The sequence below is a fragment of the Blennius ocellaris genome, assembly GCF_963422515.1.
Source record: "Blennius ocellaris genome assembly, chromosome: 11".
Taxonomy (NCBI): Eukaryota; Metazoa; Chordata; class Actinopteri; order Blenniiformes; family Blenniidae; genus Blennius; species Blennius ocellaris.
Window position 1 is genome coordinate 26,973,027 of NC_137660.1, and position 19,815 is coordinate 26,992,841.

Genomic DNA, 19,815 nt, shown 5'->3' on the forward strand with positions numbered 1-19,815 from the left:
CCCATCGAGTTTGTTTGAGGCTCCGTCCTCCGTGCTGAGCATGTTTTGTGTTGGAATCTTTTCATTCCTCACTACGAGAAGCCGTGTCTTTCATGAATTCACGTTACTGCAGACCAGCATTATTAACCCCATTATTTCAGAGGCAATAAACCCTCGTGGAGCTAAACTGACTTGCGAATATGATCGAGTTAAAAAATAATAATAATAATCATACATCAAAGCCTCAGTGACAGTCATCTTGTCAAATGGATTGCATCTATACCCCCCCCCCCCAAAAAAAAAAACTCTCTCCTAAATGCTCCTCTGACGATCTGATCAGGATCTTTAGAAATTGGCGGGTAATTTTCCACTGGATGTGACTCATCAGGAGGCGGAGCTTTTATACTCGAGCTCTTCTCCAGAACGTGACCTGCTCCGGGTGCAGGTTAGCTGTTTGGCATAAGTTACCACAGTGATTTACCCCGGTACGAAGTGAAGCAACATAGTGGTACGGAAAATCCGTTAATCCCTGAACTTACCCCTCCAGCCCCGGAAGGTCTCATTCAGTATCATACAGCTTTTCTCGCTCGTCTTGACTCTCTAATCCTGTCGGTTTTTTTACGGTCTCTCTTCTTCTAATCTTATACAGCTTTTAAATGGACCCCCCCCCCCTTGTGACGTAGCAAACACCACTCCCCCACACCCCCAAACAATTGATGCATGACCATAAGGAGCCATTTACATGAAAGTGTGGATTTTCACACCAAACGCAAGAAACTTTTGTTTCACCCTGGATATCCGTTCACACAACAATGCTCGGAGTTCCTAAGGTGGAACTTCACAACAATGCCCCAACTCCTTTGTTGTGTAAAAGCAGCAGGTGGTGGTGGTGGGGGGGTGTGAAGAAGTATAATCATACTATTAGATGATTATGTGCATTGCCAATGAATTTAGGCCTGTAGGGACGTATAATGTGATCAGTATATTATACTCACAGGCACTTGCTTAGTAAAGTAAAAAAACAGGATGCAGCTGTTGTACAAAGCAGGTCCAAATAAGGGAATGGAACTGGAGGAGAAGAATATGTGAAGGTCGGGTAAAGATAAGGGAAAGGGAGTAATGAAGCTATTGCACCCACGATGAGCCAAAAGTACAAAGTAGGATTAAGCCGGATAAAGACTGGAGTCAGAGAAGAGAATAATAATGTCACCATAGTAACACATTAGTCACTATTGGCCCGACGTGAAAGCTCCATCGTTTTCAGTGTTTCTGAACAACAACGCCCCTGGAGAGCAAGATCCAAAGCCCAGAAACTCAGTTAACGTCACTGTCTGAAGATGAGGAGGTGGAAACCATGGCCACAGCAGTGGAAGCAGCCATGGAGGACGTGATGAGTCCAGACTCACTCTACGAAGACATCACCGAATCAGAATCGTCGGACGATGATGACAGCGTTGAGTCCCTGGACCTGAACTACATGACAGTGGTAGATAGCTGGGGAGATGGGGGGGGGGGGGGGGGGGGGGGGATCTTTCATAGGTGGAGAAAGAGACTGTTTCCACAGGAGAAGAGTGCCGGGGGCCAGAAGGTCACCCAATCATCACGCATTCACCTGAGAGAGACTGTTTCTGCAGGAAGAGAGAATTCGGGGTCAGAGGATGACCTAATCATCGTGTCTGCACCCGAAGAAGATACATGTTACATGAGACTGTGTTGATTCAACCTGTATGTAATTAAAATGCAAAATGAACTGATGACAGGATGAAAAGTCTAAGATGTATGTACGTGATTAAAAAGTTATTTAGAGGTACAGCTGACCCACATTCATATGTGTCAAGGGAAATCAGGCAGTATGGTGTAATGGCAGGATGTTGATGTAACGAGAAAGCAGTGCCTGAGCCTTCCCGAGTCTGAAAGAAAAACAATCGAAACTAGGGGAGAGGGGAGACACGTAGGCGAGAATGTAACTGACAAAGTAGGTATAAGCTACAGGACCACAAATACAGAGAGGAGGGGTAGACAAGAGAGAGATGGGAAGAATAAGAACACCGTGACTTGTGAACAGCGAGTAGAGTTCGACAGAGTCCTTCGCAGAGGAGAGATGCATCCCACTAGAGGAGCCGACCCCTGGAGGAACGTCCGGAGAAGCGGACGAGCCCGAAAGAGATTAGGATTACTATTGCAACAACACATCATCAGTAGGGTAAGACGAACCTGTCTCACGACGGTCTAAACCCAGCTCACGTTCCCTATTAGTGGGTGAACAATCCAACGCTTGGTGAATTCTGCTTCACAATGATAGGAATCGCCGACGTCGAAGGATCAAAAAGCGACGTCACTATGAACGCTTGGCCGCCACACTGCACGACAAATGCAGAGAGGAGGTGTTGGTGAAAGAGAGTTGGGAGACCCGTGACTTATGCACATCGAGGAGAGTTCGACGGAGTCCTTCGCCAAGCAGAGATGCATCCCACAAGAGGAGCCAGTCCCTGAAGGAACCTCCGGAGAAACGGACGAGACCGAAAAGAGGATTTTGCAACCCAGACCAATCCCGAGGAGAAGCGACCATACGGATAAACGGTTTTGCCAGCCTTTCAATCTGCCAAGGAGGGGACGACTGCAGCGGCAGCGGGACGGAGTGTCCTGGGGCCAGCCGCGGGATGATACCATTTGGACCTCTATAAAATGAGACGAGATTCTAGACTCGGGAGAATGAGCAGAGTGGCAGCGCGAACTCCCAGGTTGAAGCTTCACCTGTATTTTCGATGCTAAACTACTTGTGCACATTAAATCCTTTTCTACACAAGCAAGAAGGCATCACCGAAGTCTTTTTTTTCCTTCCTCGTTGACACACCTGTTTTGTTTACTTCATAACCTGGCGCCCGAACTGGCACAAGGTTTTTTTGTTTGCTTCAAGGATAAGGTTAGTAAGTTGTGCAACTTTTGCTTTAATTGGTTTATTTTAAAAATGTGCAAACAGTGGAGGAAACACATTTTGATCCTCGTTGACATCATCATAGAAACTTTTAGAAAATGTTTTTGTCTAAATACAACACAGTAGAAATGAACAGAGAACTAAACGTGCCCCTGAAAAAAGCATTTCGTTGTGCTTGAATGAAATATTCACCAAATGTAAGCAGTATGTTGTATGTATAAACATTCTTTCTCAGGCCTTCGTTCCCGTCGATGCTACACGTGGCCCGAGTCGCCGACGCACCACAGGGTGACAAACGCAAGCGAGAGGAGACCGGTCCCGAGAAGGTCTCCCAGGGCCGTGAGGTAAGGTATCGAGTAACTGTCAGGGTCTTTACTCCTCCGCCAGAGACAGTGGACCATACAGTCGGCTATACACAGCAGCGAGAAGACCTGCGAGGGAGAGACACAAAAGTTACTGCAGACCAGGATGGGAACCTGTGAAGCTCCCCGAGTCGCCATAGAGGGAAATAATAATTATAACTCAAGGGAACAAGATCATTTAATTCATAAAATGATCGTTCCCTCGTTGTATTGTAGCCACGGTGGAGCCGGTGGCTATAATTGATCTGTGCACCATGAGGACGTTCGTTTTGGTTTAAATGTCATTATTGTGGTTTAAATTACTGCTATTAGCAGTTGAGTCTTACTGTGTTTTTGTGGTCCAGTTAACCGCGCCAGTTTAGTATGCGTCATTATGTGTGATGCTCCTGCTCGAGAGCTGCATTCTATCGTTCTACACCCAAATTCCTCCCTGAAGCATTTGATTCAGGCACATTCAGAGATAAAGTTAGGGGAGCACAAATTTCCAGTGTAATGCCGAAATGTAGAAAAATAAGCCCCGAGCTCATTAATTATTTTGGTGGTAAAGAGTGGCGATACATGATTCGGAGCTGCTAAGATTTCTAACGTCTCGTTTCGGGCCAAGATGAGTTTCACATGTTCGTATTTCATGTGGTTTAGTTAGAAAACACCAACATCTAATGTCGACCTCATCATTTTATCTGAAATTGTCCATAACGGCAAATAAGACGGCTACAGATGAGACATCGGTCAAAAAAAATAATAATAGAGAGAATAATTTGTTACCTCTTAATGTTAATGACATGATTAGAGATACTATCTCACGGCCATGGATTTAATTATCACGTTCCCTTGCACTTTTGTTTTTTTTCCCCCCTCTATGACCACTCAGAGGCTCCATAAGAACCAAGGCTCCGGTTAGAGAAATCTTGTTTTGTCTCATAAAGAACGATGTATAATTTTGCAGTCTGTGTTCAAGGATGACCTGCGTCAGCACTGTTGAAACCTCCATGCTATTTTTGATGTCCTTCAATGCAGCGTGTCAAAACAATTTCAGCCTTTCAGAAGGCGCCGTTTGACTTCGGAGTGAGACACAACTCCTGGACAATCACGCAAAGGTCGTATCATGACTTTGTCTCTTCTTGCAAGAATAATTTGATACAATTGTATGAAACTTTTTTTTTCCAAATCGCTCTCAGTGGGATTCCTGTGTAACGGGGAAAATAAACCAGTACTGTACATTTGACTCACCTGAATCAGGGAGGCAGACAGGAAGAAGAGCGTGAAGAGTGGGCTGGGCAATGTGTGTCCACCTTTGATCAGGTGGATAGCGTGTAGGAATATCAACTGACCAGGGACGACCAGAAAAAGCAGAATCTGAGCAGAACGATGATTTGCTCCTGCAAGGACAAAATAGAACATCAGTTTGTGTCTTCATGTAGTATTTTGTGCGTACAAGATACGCACACATGCAATTTATACACATATGCAAATCAATTTATACACATATATAATCATTTATGAATAATTTCTTTGGGTTCATCTTGATTTTATGGTTGTAGAACTGTCAGCACACATGTAAAATTAAAATACGTCTTTCAATATCTGGTAATTCTGGTGTTCTTCTATCAGAGTATGTCTGACTCTTGCATATAAAGGCGTTTGGGTGTGTGTTTTCAGGGGTTCATCACTGACGACAAAATCTGTACAAGGTTCTTCAGGGCCGTGTGTTTTTGTCCGTTGAGGATCTCGTGTTTAACTACAGAAATTGAGGTCACCACAGTATCTGTTAAAGCTCAATTTCTTTGCTTTCTTGTAATTTTCCAAAACGTTAAATGGCTGAAAACAGAGCGGAACTTTATTTCTCCCCTGTAGCAAATAATAGCAACGGTTGTCTTGCATCATGGTGCTCAGAAAACAGAGACAGGATATTTGGGTTCCAGTCAAAGGAGTATCCCATTGTTGGAGTCAAACGGCCCCGATCTTAAAGGAATTTACGGTTGTGTCATAAATCTGAGGAGTTGTGGTCTTCAGATGCCAGAGACAAGGACAAACTGGGGGTCGTGTCGTGAAGATAAGCAGACAATGTTGTTCTGGGGCAAATAAAGTGCTGAATCTTAAGTTCGCCAGTGCTTCTCAAACAGTTGACGTGGTGCAACATAAATCTCCTGCATTCCCCACAATTAACCGTCAAAGTGTTCTGGATCTTTGGCCCTCAGGCCATCAGCCGCCACCCTGTTGTACTGTTGCAACAGGGGAAATCTGTGTGTTGTTTTCCTATCAGCTGTACCCACACCATTACTTCTGAAGACAAAATCTTCTCATTTTAAAAACATAAACACAAACATTTTACAACACGTAGGTGTACAGACATTTTCAGCACACAGCTTTAAAGTTGTAACATTTCCTAAACTAGTAACAGTGGCCAGTCTCTTTCTTTATTGTGAATACATTAAAGATCAACACACACAATACATGCATTTGTTTTTTCTTCACCCGCTGCGATTTTAAACTAATGATGGGTCACTGAAATGTTACAAATAATACACTTATTATAATAAGGCGTCCCAATGGGAATCGTCTATCTGGGATGAAACCCGCTATTCCTGGCTATGATTGCAATTGGTACACCACAGCAACTGGCTCCACAGAATACGCCAAATGGAAATATTCAATTATAAGAGCAGGATGGATGGGGGGAAAAAATGACTTTCTGCAGTGATTTGGAAAATGATAGATTAATATAAAGTCATAGAATGTCTTGAAAATGTAGTTTTTTTCACCGTTTATGATGCGACAGGTTGTAAACGCAATGCAAGTGGTGGAAAAAAAAACAGTACAAACCCTGTGAACCAGATGGTGATCTATTGTTGATGCTGTTTTGCTCCTAAGATTATAGATTATAGTTCCACCGTTCAGATCAGATTTTCTCATTAGCCTGCAAATGTCTAAAAAGGAAGGCTGATCCAGAAAACCTTCATGGTATAACTTACCAGAAAGGTTTTCTGGATCCGAAGACCAAAAGAGGCATCAGTGATGGCAGACGTGGGACGTGATTAATTGCAATTCCATGCTCTGCTTGCTCTGCCCAAGTCCAGTCGCTGCAGTTGAATGTAAATGAAGCGCGACAGGAAGCACGGGAGAAGTACGAGGAGGCACAGTGTCAATGTTTCCCTGAAAAATGCATTTACATATCGACATCGCATGCTTTCGGCCAGGTTTTACTGAATATCACCGTTTCCTGATTTTAACAAAACAAGCTATGGCGATATTATATTAGTCAAGATCTCCTGCTCTCACCATCATATTTCATCACTCAACAACATCGACGTTTAACAACAGAACATTTTAAAAGGAGGACTACAAGTAGAGGCTACAGGTTGTGTTTTGTTTCAGCGGTAAGAGATAGCATGTCTACAACTCCCAGCTTTCATGTTTGACACCTGCAAGTGTGGAATTATTCACTGTCACTGATTGAAAACATGCAGATATACAAAGCTGGAGATGGAGGGACGCCCACAAAACAACCTGCATCTGCTGAAAAGAACAAAAGTCCGAACTGGGGGAAGGTGGGGGGGGGGGAGAAAGAATTTACATGCATTTTGAAGTATATTTTCTTATATCTTCTCATTAATGTTTTATTCCTTGTTTTATTATCATATTACTCGTAGCCTGCTGGTTCTGGCCAGCAGGCTACGAGACAGCTTCTTCCACAGAGCTGTCACTCTACTGAACTCTCACCCCATTAAACCCCGTTAAAGCACGTTAATGGCACTTCATCCATTAAATGTAATATAATGTAAATATAAATTCTAGCAATAGCAACTTCCCACTGTTCCCTATTTATTTATTATTTATATATGTGTATATAATATCTGTTACTTGCGATATTGCACTTCTGGTTAGATGCTAAACTGCATTTCGTTACATTTGTAATGACTATAAAGTTGAATCTAATCTAATCTAATCTAATATTACTCTGCCTTGTAGTATGCAGGCCGGCTCCAAAAGGGTCTAGACAGGGTCAAAGGTTAGGTCAAATGTTACGTCATATCATATCCTGTTTGGATTCCTGGAGGCTCTGCGATGTCTTAAGTGAGACCAGGTGCTATGACACCAGTAATGTTTATTTTATTGTGCTAATTAGCTGCTTGTGTTCGCTGACCATATAAGCGACAAAGTTTCCTTTGTCTGTCAGAGTTGCCTATTGGAAAGTTGCTTCTCTCACCCTGTCTCATGTCATCAGCTTATGATTCTTTGATGTCATCCTATTCGGCACTAAACATTTCTAACCAAACAAAGAAGCATCGTTGAAGCATGTTTTGTCAACAACAATGACACAATGACAATCGGCAGTGCTGATGAGACATTTACTCATGTACATAGTTGTATTTGCAAGATGAAAGGTTATCAAAGTGGCGGGTTTCTCCGTGGAGACTTAATATGTTCGATGCCTTGCGACAAAAACGATAAATTGTTAAAAAAAAAAAAAAAACACTTGCGCATATCAACAGATCTATATGTGCACTGCGGGTTTTTGACACGAGAAGTACACCAAACAAAAGTGAGACACCAAACAAGGGACGACTGCTCCTTCAACTGAATGTGCACAAACATGTGCTTACTTGCACAAAGCTGCAGCAAACAGCTGTGAAAATGCAAAAAAATGAGCTGCAAGAAGACAGAGAGTGTAACATTGTGGATGCAACTGAAGAAAGAGCTATTGTATTTAATCATGCACGATTGCTGATTAGTCATGCGTAACCTTTAACAAGGTGAAGGACTACGCATAAGCTGCATATAATCCGCTGTGTTTAGCACATCTGCAGGTTAACAGGAAACTCTGCAGGCCTCGCTTTAGCCACCACAGCTGCTGAATAGAAGAGATGTTGCAGTATGTCAGGCGTAACAAATGTTCTTTTGTGGTTTAAGTTCTCAGAAAATGCCGTTGTGAAAAACATGGAGGTGTCATAGATACAATTCTACGAAGTATGTTGCATTAACTTTGGGGTGTGTCCATTGAATTTTGATCAATTGAATGTCTCTTCATCAATTCAATCAATACAAATAAAGCTTCTACTTCTTCTTCTTCTTCAATTCAATGAACATGAGCAACTGACGAGTTTCCTACACAACCCACACAAAACAAATGGTGGACCTTTTGGGCAGGGCTGTTTTATTGTTTTACGAGCGGTAATAACTGCATGCCAGTTGTATCCTGAGTTGGTCACTGCAGATACGTGGAGATGCACAAAACAATCTCTACCTGAGCCAATGAAAGTACGGCAAGGGCTGAAGCATCCCTCGCGGCTCTCCGGAACCTCCCCAGGAGAATAATTCATATGCAGATTAGTTGAAATGCGGCTGGCCTGTATTGAAACGAGGTTTCCTCCAATGCCTGTGACGGAAAGAAGAGGCGTCATTTTTATACCGTTAAGTATTGAGCCAGCAGCAATGCATTGACAAAATGCGACGTAAGAATTAAAGCTACAATGACGGAAAAGGAGTTACTTTTGACCCTTTTGTGTAAGTGTCTGAAAACAAAGAAAATTAGAAAACTGGTGGCGAATTGAAGTCAGAATCATCTCATTTTATTAATGTCGTCACAGATTAGACGTATAGATCCACGTTAACACGTGTTGCCTTGGTTAGACATTACTCCTGAATTAGCAGCATTATGTTCATGGGTCATACTTGTTTTTTCAGAGTGAACCTTTCCCTTAACACAGCGTTCCATTAACACAGCGTTCCATTAACACAGTGTTCCATTCACACAGTCCTGACACAGCTCGAGAGGCCCAACAATTATGTATAGAGCACTGCTTTTAACACCATCCTCCTTCATTGACTGGTGGGTAAACAGAACACCGCCCCTCCTCCGTCCTCTCTCTGAACACAAGTAATCCACAGGGCTGTGTGTTGAGCCCCATCCTCTTCACACTCTCAACTCCCAGATCACAGCCACACCTCGCGGGGGGTTGGGTGGGAATCCTGAGTGTCGGGCCGGTGCACGGACAACTCGTCCATAAAACTGCAAACCCCGACAGCTCATCCATGTCGTTCCGGATCTCTTGTCCACGGCTGATTTTTTTTTTTCAGATTTCAAAGTACAGTCACTGTGCACGGAGAGGTATTAAGCTGTTAACACACCTTAAGAGGTGGACAGCCTGCCCGACGTCCCACATGGAAAGAACCTATATAAACATATATGTTTTAATATAGGTTTTGATATAGGTTTTGAATATATGTAACATATATAAAATTGGCCATTTTCCTATATTTTATGCACAAATACGCACATGTATGTACATATATGTGCATATATGCGCATATATGTACATACGCGCGCATATATGTGCATGTATGCTCATACATGTTCGTATATGTACATATACGCACATTTATGTGAAAATATGCAGCATATATGTCCATATATGCAGCATATGTATTGTCATATATGTGCATATATGTGCATATAGGTTTCATATATGTGCATATATCCTCATATAGGTTCTTTCCATGTGGGGTGAAACTGAGTGACACAAAAACGGCCAAATGCTTGGGCTGGACCTGATTATTCAAACATCCAGATGTTGTGGTGGTGTCAGGAGCTCCTCTCCATTAGTTCAATTTTATAATTTTTATTATCAACATATTATTTCCCCATATTTTCACCCCATAACTCAGATATATGAAGGAGAATAATGAGGGAGTTATATAGTAAGTTGAGTGATTTTTGATCTAATACTGATCGGATTTTACACATTATGCCAATATTTTTTGGGCAATTCTGACTTCAGGATTTTTACATGCGGTTTCCAACCGAGCTTTTCATCAGAAGGAATTCCTAAAAATTTATATTACATGCACTTTGTTTCATTTGTTAGGGTAAATAAAGTAAACAAACGACACTCCTGCTCAGTCCTCACTCTGAACACAGGAACTCCAGGGGGCTGGCTGTGTGGCGGGGGGGGGGGGGGGGGGGGGGGGGGGGCAAATCTGGCTGAGTGAGGCGAGGACAACGACCTGATAAACACCTCCAAGACAAAAGGAGGCAACCACTGACTTCCGGAGATAAAAGAGAAGAAAAAAAACACCCCTCTCCACATTCACAAATAAGAGTGTGAAGTTCCTTGAAGTCAGTGTTTCCAGTCAAATGTCATGGACTGCCACCACCTCGTCACTCCGAAGCCCAGCTCCTCTTGGAACTGACCCGGCTGGAGCTACACTCACACGGGTGAGTGTAGCTGGATTGCTCCGGAACTTTTATTGTCTTTTTCTGCCTGGCAACAAGACGTCACCTATGCAACTGGCTATAGCTTGGATAATGGCGTCTCGTTGCCAGCCAGAGAAAGACGGCTCTTCAGTTCATGTGTGTGAGATGTTTCAGGGAGGATTGTTGCTTTTCCGGAGTTATCGGATTTGATAATGAATGGCCTTGTTCTATTGTCCGATAAGACACAGATGGCCAGGCATTTTTGTTCAGCGTGAAGTATATTTTCTTATACCGTCTCATATATGTTTTATTTCTTATTTTGCTATCATGCTGCTCTTCTTTGTAGTATGCAGGCCGGCTCCAAAGAGTCCGGACAGAGTCTAAGGTCAGGTCAAATGTTAGGTCATATCATCTTCTGTTTGGACTTCTGCAGGCTAGGAGATGTCCTAAGTGAGACCACAGATGTTAGGGCATCAGTGATGTTTTTTGTCGTGAACTAATTAGCTGCATGTGTTGCTGACCATCTAAGCGACGGAGGTTCCTTTGTGTGTCAGAGTTGCATATTGGAAGTCGCTTCTCTCACCCTGTCATGTCATCAGCTTTTGTTTTTGGATGTCATCCTATTCGATATTAAACATTTTTAACCAAACGAAGAAGCGTCGTTGAAGCCTGTTTTATCTCCAGCTTCCATCCTGCACTGAAGTTTCCTTCAAGCGTCTGAACAAAGGCACTATATTCTAGTATCAGACATTAAATAGCATAAGGTTATGGTCATTAGCATTATTATTGCTAATTATAATGAGCTTATTATAATATTTGAAGCCTTTAATCTTCCTGTGAATAACCTCAAACAACTCTTTCAAATGTATCTTCTGCAGCCACTTTGTCTCCCTCCCCCCTCAGTAACACTGATTTATTGCCATTAACCATCACATTCCTGCTCTCCATACCCAGCTGGGACTCAAGAGTTTTCCCAGCACAGGTGAAGAATCTCCCATTTATGAAAACATGGGAAATGAAATCAACAAAAGTAGATTTTTTTTCTGTCCTTGTGCATCATATACTGTTAAAAAAAAAAATGAATGAAAAACAAAGCGAGAGAGAGAGAGAGAGAATCTCTGTTTTATTTACAGGAGCCGGATTTAATAGATTTTTTAAAAATAATTGATTGTAAACTGTAGGCAGATAATGGCTGAAATACTCCAGTCCACAAGGTTTAAATATGTGCCCCACCAGCATTGGACTTATTCATAATGAAAACTCGTCTCAGTCCCAGCAACTGCAATAAAATAATAAAAACTGAAACTCACCATTGATGACCGGAGCATACACTATGATTCCTGCCAAGTTTGGGTCTGAAACCGTCTTGTCTAGAATAAGTCCTCCAATACTAAAAGAAAACAAAAGAAAAACATAAACAAAAACACATAATTGACATTTTTTTACGTCATCTGGGATTTGAGGAGTGATAAAAAAAAAAAAGTAGCATTTGTTTGTTTATCAATTAATTAGTTTTTTAGCATTGATTCAATACAACATAAGAATTATGGAAAATATTTTACTGTATATAAATGGCAAAATATTTTAAATGTTGTCAATCAACACACATTTTAATCCACAAGTCAGTTTGTCTTTTCTGAAATGTTTTCTTTTTTAACAGTCGTGGAAGGATAGAGTTAGACTTTGACATACTGCATTAACAAAATTCTGCTTCATTTCATCTTGTGAAGTTTCACTATGGAGTAAATATGAGCAGTGACGGAGCGAAGGCTGTACCTGCTGATGACCATGGCTGTGATGATTGGTTCCCAGCCCGTACGCAGCAGAATAAGAGTAGCTGGGTGTTTGGAGGCAACGATTATCCAGACGGGGACCAGGCACAAGTACAATAGATCCACCAGGTACAACACATAGGAATACTGTTCTGCGAGGTGAGAAAAATTTGTTTATTTTTTTTTATTGCATTTGTTTTCTACAGGATCAAAACAAACCAAAAAAAACCCAAAACATCCCATATGTGACTATCATCTTTGAGGCTGTAGATTGTAGGTTCCAAGTGAAGGTATTACAAACTAGAGCTATACTCGGTAGAGCGCAGACATTGGCAACGCCAGAATTTGTCTGAGGAACTGAGTTGCATCTCGGTGAGGCTGTCAGGTCACAACATCACTGTGCAAAACACTGAAGTCTCAGAGTAATAGAAGAACCCTTTCATTACCCCACCCCCCAAACAACTGTTGAATAATTATCTTATGTTTCTTGTAACACTGTATTAAGTGTTATAACTGAACGTATTATGCATGATGATTTGACGAGTGTAATGTAATAACTCACAAATGTTTAAAAAAAAATGAAGAACCATCTAACTGTGTCCCCAGAAGGGCACAGAGTGACCATGAAAAAAACCATAGAATGGACAGATAAGAGATACCATTAAGCTCAAAGAACAGGAACAGGTGCAAGAAAGCCCCCCCCCCCCCCGCGATACGTTCAAGGACACCATTAAAAACGCAGAGTAAGCAGAAAAGACAAAGCAGAGCCTCTTTTGAACATGCCAACGGAAACCGGTTCTCTCCAGATGGTCAGATAAAAGCCTCTTTGAACCTGCCGACGGAAACCACGGTTGTCTCCAGGTGGTCAGATAAAAAAGTGGGAAGGACCTGGTAGATCAAAGGGGGGGGTGGACCCTCAGAATGTGTATATAAGGACTGAATCGCTGAACAGTCTTTGTGTCCTTTGGTCGACCGGGGCTCCGAGTTTTAGAAAGAAAACTCTTTTTGCATCCAGATCTCGTCTCCCAGCCTGTTTTCTTTGTTTTGTAGACTAGCTGAGTACCAGTATAGTTAGAGAATTATTAATCTGTGTTCGTGGAAGATTTCTGACATCGCAGTACTTGGCCCTGGACAGCATTCCATCAAAAATCCACGACACAACCCCGAGAAAAAGTCTTGGGATTGTTGATATAATTGATATAAATGTTTCTGTTCATAAATTGTAATGTTGCCTTTTTTAACCACCTGCAGGGAAAAACCCGACATCAGCGAAAGACCTCTGACAACACAAAGAAGTCAGGCAGGAATTGTATGATCATCACATAAACACGAACTACATAGAGTCGTGGATACACCTGTACACCTGTATACCTGTATACCTATATACCGGTATACCTGTATACGCAGACACTGATGGATGATAAATGGTACAAGGTCAGAATACCAGTGATGATAGTGAACAGGAGGAAGGAGAGGAGACCTCATCATCCATTGTCTATCCGGGAGCTTGAGGTGAAGAGCGTGAGCAGCTTCAAATACCTGGGTGTCCACATCAGCGAGGACCTCCCCTGGACATTCAACACCACACAGGTGGTCAAGAGGGCCCAACAGCGGCTGTACTTCCTGAGGAGGCTGAAGAAATTCGGCATGTCTCCCAGGATACTCAGGAACTTCTACAGCTGTGTGGCTGAGAGCACCTGAACCAGCTGCATCACAGCCTGGTACGGCAACACTACTGTGGCGGACCGCAGTCGCCTGCAGAGAGTGGTTAAGACGACCGAGAGGATCAGCAGAACACCACTGCCCTCTCTGCAGAGCATCTACCAGCGCAGGGTCCACAGTAGAGCTGCCTCCGTACTAAAAGACCCCCACCCATCCACAACACAGACTGTTCACCCTTCTGCCCTCAGGCCGGAGGTACAGAAGCTTGAAATGCAAAACGAATGGACTCAAAAACTCTTTTCTTCCCCGTTGCCATCAGACTTCTGAACAGCTTCTGTACATGTTTACATTTTGCACATCTCACTTTCTTACTAATATTTTTGCACTGCTCTGTTATTTTATATTTTATTTTATTCTTTTTTTGTGTGTATATACTTACTTATTTATGTATGTCGGCACCAGGGTAGACGGCAAAGTAAGAATTTCATTCACTGTGAAACCTGGCTTTTACTGTTAAGATGACAATAAAACACCTTGAAGCTTGAACCAGTGTGGTGAGATGTGCATTATCTGAACACTCTCGCTCACCGAGGGAAGATCGTGATGTGTTCTCTGAATGTGTGCTTGGTAGACTTGAGATGCATATTACTCAAATATACTTATTTTCATTGACGGCCAGAGAAGGCGTGAATACAACATCTAAATAAAAAAAATAAAAAAACTTTCACTCTGGCCCCTCTGAGGACATCTTCTGGATGTTAGATGTTGACATCCATGATGTCCAGAAAAGACATCCAGACAATGTCCAAGAAAGACGAATAAAAAAATCACCCAACTTTTGTTGGCGAAGGTTCTGGATATGTTGACTCAGCTGCAAAGCTACTCTAAATTAGAAAAAGAGAAGACATCTGCTGCAGCAGTGGAGACTTGGCACACTCGTCATATGAGATAAGAGAAACCGGAGACATCCCCACCAGGCACGAGCGTCCCGCTCTCGCTACTCCCGGAAACAATACACACACACACACACACACACACACACACACACACACACACACACACACACACACACACACACACACACACACACAATTGAAGAAGATACACAGGTCATTTCTTCTTACCTATTAACGAGTAAAACCACTGACTGAAGCCAGCGAGCAAGGCCAGAGTGATGAGATCTCCAAAGCTGGCCGCCATGGGTGTCGCCACGTTATCGGGGTTGATTCCCATCCGCTTGGAGCCCATGATCACACCCACCATGATGATCCCTGGAGAAAGTTCAGAACAACTGGCGTTAGGCGAAAGAGTGTAAAGAACGAATTGTGATTTTCGCAGTCGTTGACTTGTGGCGCCACTGTTTGTAACCTTCAGTGTCTGGAGGAAGCACGTGGATCGTTCTTAAAAATAAATAAATAAATAAATAATGCTCTCCGACTTCATTGTGAGTTAAAACTCAGATTATACTTTGGTCATCGTCTCGCAATGATAATGTGTTAAAATTCCCTACTGCTTTTTTTTTACTCTTTTAGTACAACACTACAATGTAAGTGTGGATGAAGTTGGACAGGACAAAAAAAACCCTCAAAGTCAGGGATACGGGACGCCGCTTGGAGCCAATTCTCGCCAACAATGGGTGAACACAATAATATCCATTACATTTACCCATTGGAATCTCACTGGGCAGCCGTATGAGATCCAGATGTTACACTGGTCAGCAGGTCACACACACGACAAAGGCAGGGGTTGTTTTTATAACGACGGTGTCAAAGTTTACTTCGGGAGAAACTTTGTGTCAAACCAACAAAAACAGTCTTTCAAAGCACAAGTCAAGACATTCGCAAAAGAAAAAAAAAGAAAAAATCCTAAGAAATAAGAGCCCAGTGTCAAAATAACTGAACTGGATTTTTTTCAGGATTTTGCAAATCAGGGACACAGTACATGTCAAATGGAGACACAGTACATGTCATAATCATGTGTTATACATGTGGAATTGTGGGGGGGTAAATAATGAGGGCGCGACAAATGCATCCAATCACACTGGCAGATGTGTCCCACAGGAAGCTGCATGAAATTATCCAATTTCACATTTAAAAAAAAAAAAAAACATTTGCTCTCAGCCGTTGTCGGCTGTGAGAGCAGTGTGTTGCAGAGTAATCATGTATAAATACTCTTCACCACTAGATGGCAGCACAGAACTTTGCCGGTGAAAGCAAAACTGACAGACGTCAGTGTGGTTAATCTCCACCTCCTGCTACCATCTTGTATCAAAGTACTGTGTCAGTGACAGTGATGGAGAAGTTTTTGAAAAGGAAGAATGTGAACCAGGATCTCAGCTCTTCATCCATCAGGTCCAGGTTTCACACTGAGGGACTCAAAATAAAAAAAAGAAATTGGGAAATACTTTTTTTCTGTATTTATTTGATTCCTGTTGATAAAGCATTAATGAGAGTTACTTTATATTGTTAATATTGGCTACAGAGTTGAACATTTTACCATTTTCGAGTGGTGGTGTGCCTCAAGATTTTTCCAAAGAAAAAAGTGTGTCTTGGCTATAAAAAAGGTTGAAAAACACTGTTAGAGGAACCGCGTCTCTGGCTCTGTCATGCAGTGGCGACCTCTGCAGGCTGCACCCTGCATTTCAACCTAATGTGAGCATGAAAAGTTCCTGTGCAACAATATCTTGGGTGGAGCGAAGGTATAAAATGTATTGGGAGGATGGACAGGTCAGAGTCAGGGGGCTCAAAGTGACGTCACCTTGCAGTAGTGAAGCCGCAAAGGCAGTGGAGACGCTGGCGGAGCACAGGAGGACGACGTGGTTGAGGGGCATCTTCCCCTCGGCCATCCAACCCAAGATCGTCGCCATCATAGAAGCCAACAGGCCCAGCACCGTGGCTTGTAACTGTGTAAATAAAAAAAAAACATATTTAAGATATTCAAAAAATGTTTTTTTGCTTAAAAATGTATAGAGCAGCATAATTGGTTGTACAGTGAAATAACATACTTGCTTAAGTGACAAGTTCCCCACAATCAACACCCACTTCTCTCTGGCGGATTCCATTTTTCCCGCGTTTACCTGTGAGCGCCAGAGACACGTCAGTTTACTGAAAAATAAATATAAAGATGTAGCCTTTAAAATACATTTGGTGCAATTGTTTGATTTGTTGACTCTCTATAGATTCACAAATGTCAAATTTTCCACACATCACAACAAAAGAAGAATACCAGTGTTCACTGAAAAAGATTGTTTGTGAGCAATGAAGGAAGCATGTTGACATATTTTGCTTTCAAAGCCTCAAAACTGCTCATACAATGAGACAACAAAAAACAACCACTTTGTATCTTGCAAACCCTTCAATTTTCTAAATAAATACACCTGAGAGTGTAAATAGGGAATAATGTGCGAGTCAAAACTGATCAAAAACCTTTTCATTACATATAATCTGCACCACCATGAAGAAGAAAACATCAAACACACTTTTAACCTGAAACTTAAAGTAAAAAACAGGATGTGATGTTTGTGATAAGCCGGTGGTAAAGTGAAACCAAAATCTGAAGTTTTTTTAGTTTTTGTTTTAATTTATAAAACCCTGTACATTACAACTTTGCAACACAAGATGGTGTCATAACTCACTAAAAGAAGCAACATGAAGGAAAGACTAAAGGTCTGATAAAGTCCAAGGGAAAATCAATATGGGAAAACTGCACAAACGAATCAGAAATTTTAAAAAAAATTGTTGGATGCCATGTAATTTAATTGTCGATTTGTTTGATTGTGAGAGTTATCTTTTAAACAAGCAAGGCGGTCGACTTGCTGTGGGCTTCACAGGCCAGCGAGGAGTTTCACACCCATGATGCAAGAGGGCAAAAATATAATTCTGAGAAGGTGGTTGTATAGTCAGACCGTTCAACCGATGTTGTCATAGATTATTGTTTTTCTTCTTTTTTTTGGAGGAGGGGTGGCTGTGGACATATTTCCACCTGTCCATTGTGCTGATTCCATAAAATTGTGTGCATGCACAGTTAGTTTTGTAGAGGTGTGCGGCGTGTGGATTTGCGTGCACGAGCTCACGGCTGTCGAGAGCCTTGAAGCCAGAGTCATCTCCAGGTTCCCTTTCATGCCTAAAACAGCAGGAACCAGTATGAAGATCTCTGTGATTTCCTGGAACACGTCCCAGTTCTGCACACATGAAAAACACACATGCAAAAAAAAATAAAAACAATAGGTCAAAAGGTGCAAACAGAAGCCAACTCCATGAATACAGCAATTTAATTTGTTCTTTCCTTTTGGAAATTACTATATATATATATATATACGTATATATATTCACACAAGACATGTTGATGATCTTGATAAATCAGCGATTATGACCCACGCTGGTGGATTAATCACACTTGGGGTTTTCCACCTTCTCCTCACCTGAACGACCTCCAGCAGCATCCCTGCGGAAACCGTACCGAGACCAGCCAACAGAAACGGCACCAGGATCTGCAGCAGCATGGAGCAGATGGACTCTGACGCTGCACGTTCACGCTTCTCCCTTATGGACCTCCTGAGCTGCGATTCGCCGTACAGCTTGGTGGGAAGAAGATAGTCCGTCTCGGTGCAGTCTTGCGGTTCATACTGCAGACTGGTGCCGACGAGTGACGCGTTCCCACTCGAAGTCAAATGGCGTGGACTTCCATGGAGCTGAGAACTTGGTAAGTTGGATCCGTATTGGACTATGGAGACATTGGGGTAAAGTTTCTTATCGTCGGACTCTGGGGTGATCATGGTGCAAGTTTGGGTTGAGCAGGGTTTTGCTCCTGCTGATCCAGCGGGCCTGAAAATGAGACACACAAAATATGATTCGCTTTAACAACAGCCTTGGCTCAGTTTTGTGGGTACAACTAACATGTCGTGGACCAAATTAAAAAAATAATAATATGATTATATTATTTTAATTAAAAAATGTTATGTAAATTTTAATAATTTTTTTAGTTTTAGTTTTAATTTTAATTTTAATTTTAATTTAAATTTTAAATTAATTAGAAATTTTAATAAATTAGAAATTTTAATTTTAATTAATTAGACATTTTAATTTTAATAAATTAGAATTTTTTATTTTAATGCAACAGAAATGTTAATTTTAATTATATTCTTTTTTTTGATATATGATCATTTATGACCAATTTTGTTAGTTTTTGTGTTGTTTCATTGCCGCTTTATTTTAATTTTCTTTTTCCCGAACATCTTGTGTTGTTGAGGGTGGGTGGGAGGGACGGGCTTTGTGAATGTTGTTGTGTTGTGATTGTTGTTCAATGTGAAGATGAAAAAGATCATAAACAAAGTGGTAAAAAAAAAAAAACAACAACTAAAAACAAACAACTAACATGTCTTAAAACGATCTTGTCATTTTGACAGCTTTATTTGGTTTCTTAAAAGAAAAGTCACACAGATAAACAGTTCCAGGTGTATTCATAATGCATCTTCTGCTCTGGGAATAGTGGTATGTGGTTCTAATGAAGCCAGTGGTCATGATATTAAAGCAAGTTAAAACTAATGTCATGTTTATCAAGGAATCAAGTGTGAAACTCTGGCGTATAGAAAGCCTGCTTGTTGTTGTTTCACAGTCATCTGATGTCATGGATTGCCCACATTATCATTCCTCACGCATGTTTCCCATCAGCAGCACTGAGGCCGGCTTGTCTGACACAGACAATAAGCATCATTTGAGATTCTTACGCGATGACCGGGTACTAAGTTATCAATTTAAAATAAAGGAATTGTTTGCTTGGCTTTTTGTGTGTGTGTGTGTTTGTGTGAGCTGCTGAGTATTGCTGACAGTGTCATCGACATGTGTTCTAAAAAAAACAAAAAAAAAACACTGGATATATATTTACATTTAAGTGGTTTTGTAATGCAGAATT

The 19,815-nt window shown here is 41.6% G+C and overlaps 1 protein-coding gene across 1 annotated transcript; it reads right to left on the reverse strand.

The window, feature by feature from the left end:
* Nucleotides 1-3,168: 3,168 nt before the first annotated feature.
* On the reverse strand, nucleotides 3,169-18,529 carry slc41a2a (solute carrier family 41 member 2a; the record flags this gene model as incomplete). Its single annotated transcript, XM_080505316.1, has 10 exons — nucleotides 18,326-18,529; nucleotides 17,978-18,085; nucleotides 16,910-16,981; nucleotides 16,663-16,807; nucleotides 15,030-15,176; nucleotides 12,248-12,395; nucleotides 11,782-11,861; nucleotides 8,522-8,653; nucleotides 4,507-4,655; nucleotides 3,169-3,345 (listed from the first exon to the last, which is right to left on the reverse strand). Exons 1-10 carry the CDS (start codon nucleotides 18,404-18,406, stop codon nucleotides 3,169-3,171), a joined length of 1,239 nt encoding a protein of 412 aa, XP_080361442.1. The 5' UTR covers nucleotides 18,407-18,529.
* Between the last annotated feature and the right edge of the window lie 1,286 nt (nucleotides 18,530-19,815).